The 2195-nt window shown below is 38.9% G+C and overlaps 1 protein-coding gene across 1 annotated transcript; it reads right to left on the bottom strand.

Annotated features, from left to right (window-relative positions):
• Positions 1 to 269: 269 nt before the first annotated feature.
• LOC108355337 (uncharacterized) lies at positions 270 to 1263 on the bottom strand (the record flags this gene model as incomplete). The annotated part of the gene is made up of 3 exons (XM_017606503.1): positions 270 to 393; positions 601 to 1087; positions 1152 to 1263. Coding segments are annotated over 3 exons (723 nt in total), but the record flags the coding sequence as incomplete, so codon positions are not given.
• Between the last annotated feature and the right edge of the window lie 932 nt (positions 1264 to 2195).

Here is a 2195-nt window from a genome sequence, read left to right on the forward strand (position 1 = left end):
ATTTATCGTTAAAATTAACGGCAGTGCTATTAACATCTTTGTCGGAATTCTTATTATAATCACTGTTATTTATTGGCTTCATCGTTACCGTAACACCTGCCGTAATCGTTCTTTTTAGCGATGTTCGCTTACGGCAGTGCTCTTTTCATTTCGCAACTGTATTAGTGTTTTTAATCCTATTCGCTTTTGCGATCGAGTATTTCAAAAATATATTTTCTTGACCCATCCGAAGATTAAGAACTCAGTTTATTTGCATATGTACATAATATTCAGAGACAGTAAGTTGGCTTGTAGATGGTACACACTCGATTTTCTATGCTATAGTAAGTGTTCGTCGTACACGAATATTCGATGCCGGTCAAAACACCATTAACGAGACGACAGTGAACGTATCTGCAAGAGATGCAACGTACATAAATATGTACATTATTATGAATACCTTACCAAAACCTTACCTTTTACAGTATGGATCACTAGGCACTGTCGGATAGAGACCAGCAAAGCTTTCTTGCGCACAAACTGCATTCGGCGTTAATGGATTATCTGTAGTTGGGCTCAAGGTTGTTGTAGTCGTAGTACTTGTACTCGAACTTGTNTTACCTTTTACAGTATGGATCACTAGGCACCGTCGGATAGAGACCAGCAAAGCTTTCTTGCGAACAAACTGCATTCGGCGTTAATGGATTATCTGTAGTTGGGCTCAAGGTTGTTGTAGTCGTAGTACTTGTACTCGAACTTGTTGAAGTTGAAGAAGTCGTCGTAGTCGAAGAATCCACGACATCACAGGTGACAGTGTACGAACCAGCGGTACTCACACAAACCACATCACTGGTTGCATCACAAACAAATCCGGTGGGACAATAGCCCACCTGACCGGTGGGATGTAGGCCGCCATAGCACATCTGGAAGGTAGTGCGACTCAGGCAGGCAAATAAAGCATTGCGTTGTGCTGTGCATTGCCCACAAAGCGATGTGGAGCCGCAACTTGGCGGACGTGTTGCACTCGCTTGTAGACAGATGGCGTCATATTCGGTGCATTCGAATCCTTCCTTGCAATGATACAGTGTGTCCATGTTAGGGCTACTTTCTACTGACCGGAGTAAGAATGATTTCAGTCTATGTATTAGCATTTTGTGGAAGTTTTTACTCACCGCCGAAGCAGAGATAGAAGGACGTTGAATTGATGCAGGCAACTTGATTTGTCTGGCAGACATTGCATTCAGCGGATGTTCCAACAAGGAAAACGCAAAAGCAGAAAGTGGCCTGAAATAGTATATAAAATTTTTACTCTAAAACCAATAACTAACAAGTTGACAACTACTAAAATTAATTCGAAAAAATAAGAAATACATATAAGAACGTATAATTATAGGCCTCCTTCCGACGGCAAATGTTTTTAGGTGGGAAGTTCTGGTATTTATTTTTACAGCTAAAAATTGTCTGATGGGAGTTACTTCCTGGCATTCCAACCAAGACAAGCTTAGTACTGTTCAGGCGGAAGAAAAACGAAAAAAAAAAATCAGTGCTTAGAGAAATGTTTTTGACAGGAAACTGACGAGATCGCTCCATCTCAGAATCATTGAATCATTTGCTGAGATTGAGCCAAATTCTGAGATAGAGCGCTTTTCAATTAAATTCTGAGATAGGGCGTTCTTGAGCCATTTCTTGAAATAGGACGTTTTCAAACCGGCTGCCGAGATAGGCCGATCTCCCACTCAGCCGTCGATATAGGGTCGAGCACAGCATGAAAATAGTTTAGTTTCTAATATTTAGCGCATATATGTTTATAATTTTTTTTTATTATATTTTTGGCAGGGTGTCAACACTTTTGGTAGATTTCAATAAAAAAAGGAGGTTGAACAGATATTTTCGAAATAGTCACACTGAACTCCATACTGAGCGTTATGCCACGTTACTAACTTATTTACACATATCTATTTATGGTGTTTTCATTGTCGTACGNTTCCGGACGTCACATTGCGCCATTTTATTTCACAATCAGCAAAATTTGGCTTATCAAATTTTTATTTCCTTTGAAATATTCGAAACTTTACTAGAAAGAGTATTTATTTTTTTTTCTTTATTTAAATACTCATACTCGCATGCACAAACAAATAAGCGAATAAGTACACCTTTCCGTTAGAGAAACCATTTAACAACTGTTGGCACTAACTAAAAATTTCTACTTTCTATGT

Source organism: Rhagoletis zephyria, unplaced genomic scaffold (genome assembly GCF_001687245.7).
Source record: "Rhagoletis zephyria isolate East Lansing unplaced genomic scaffold, Rhagoletis_zephyria_1.1 Rzeph_scaffold_44654, whole genome shotgun sequence".
In the NCBI taxonomy this organism is placed as follows: Eukaryota; Metazoa; Arthropoda; class Insecta; order Diptera; family Tephritidae; genus Rhagoletis; species Rhagoletis zephyria.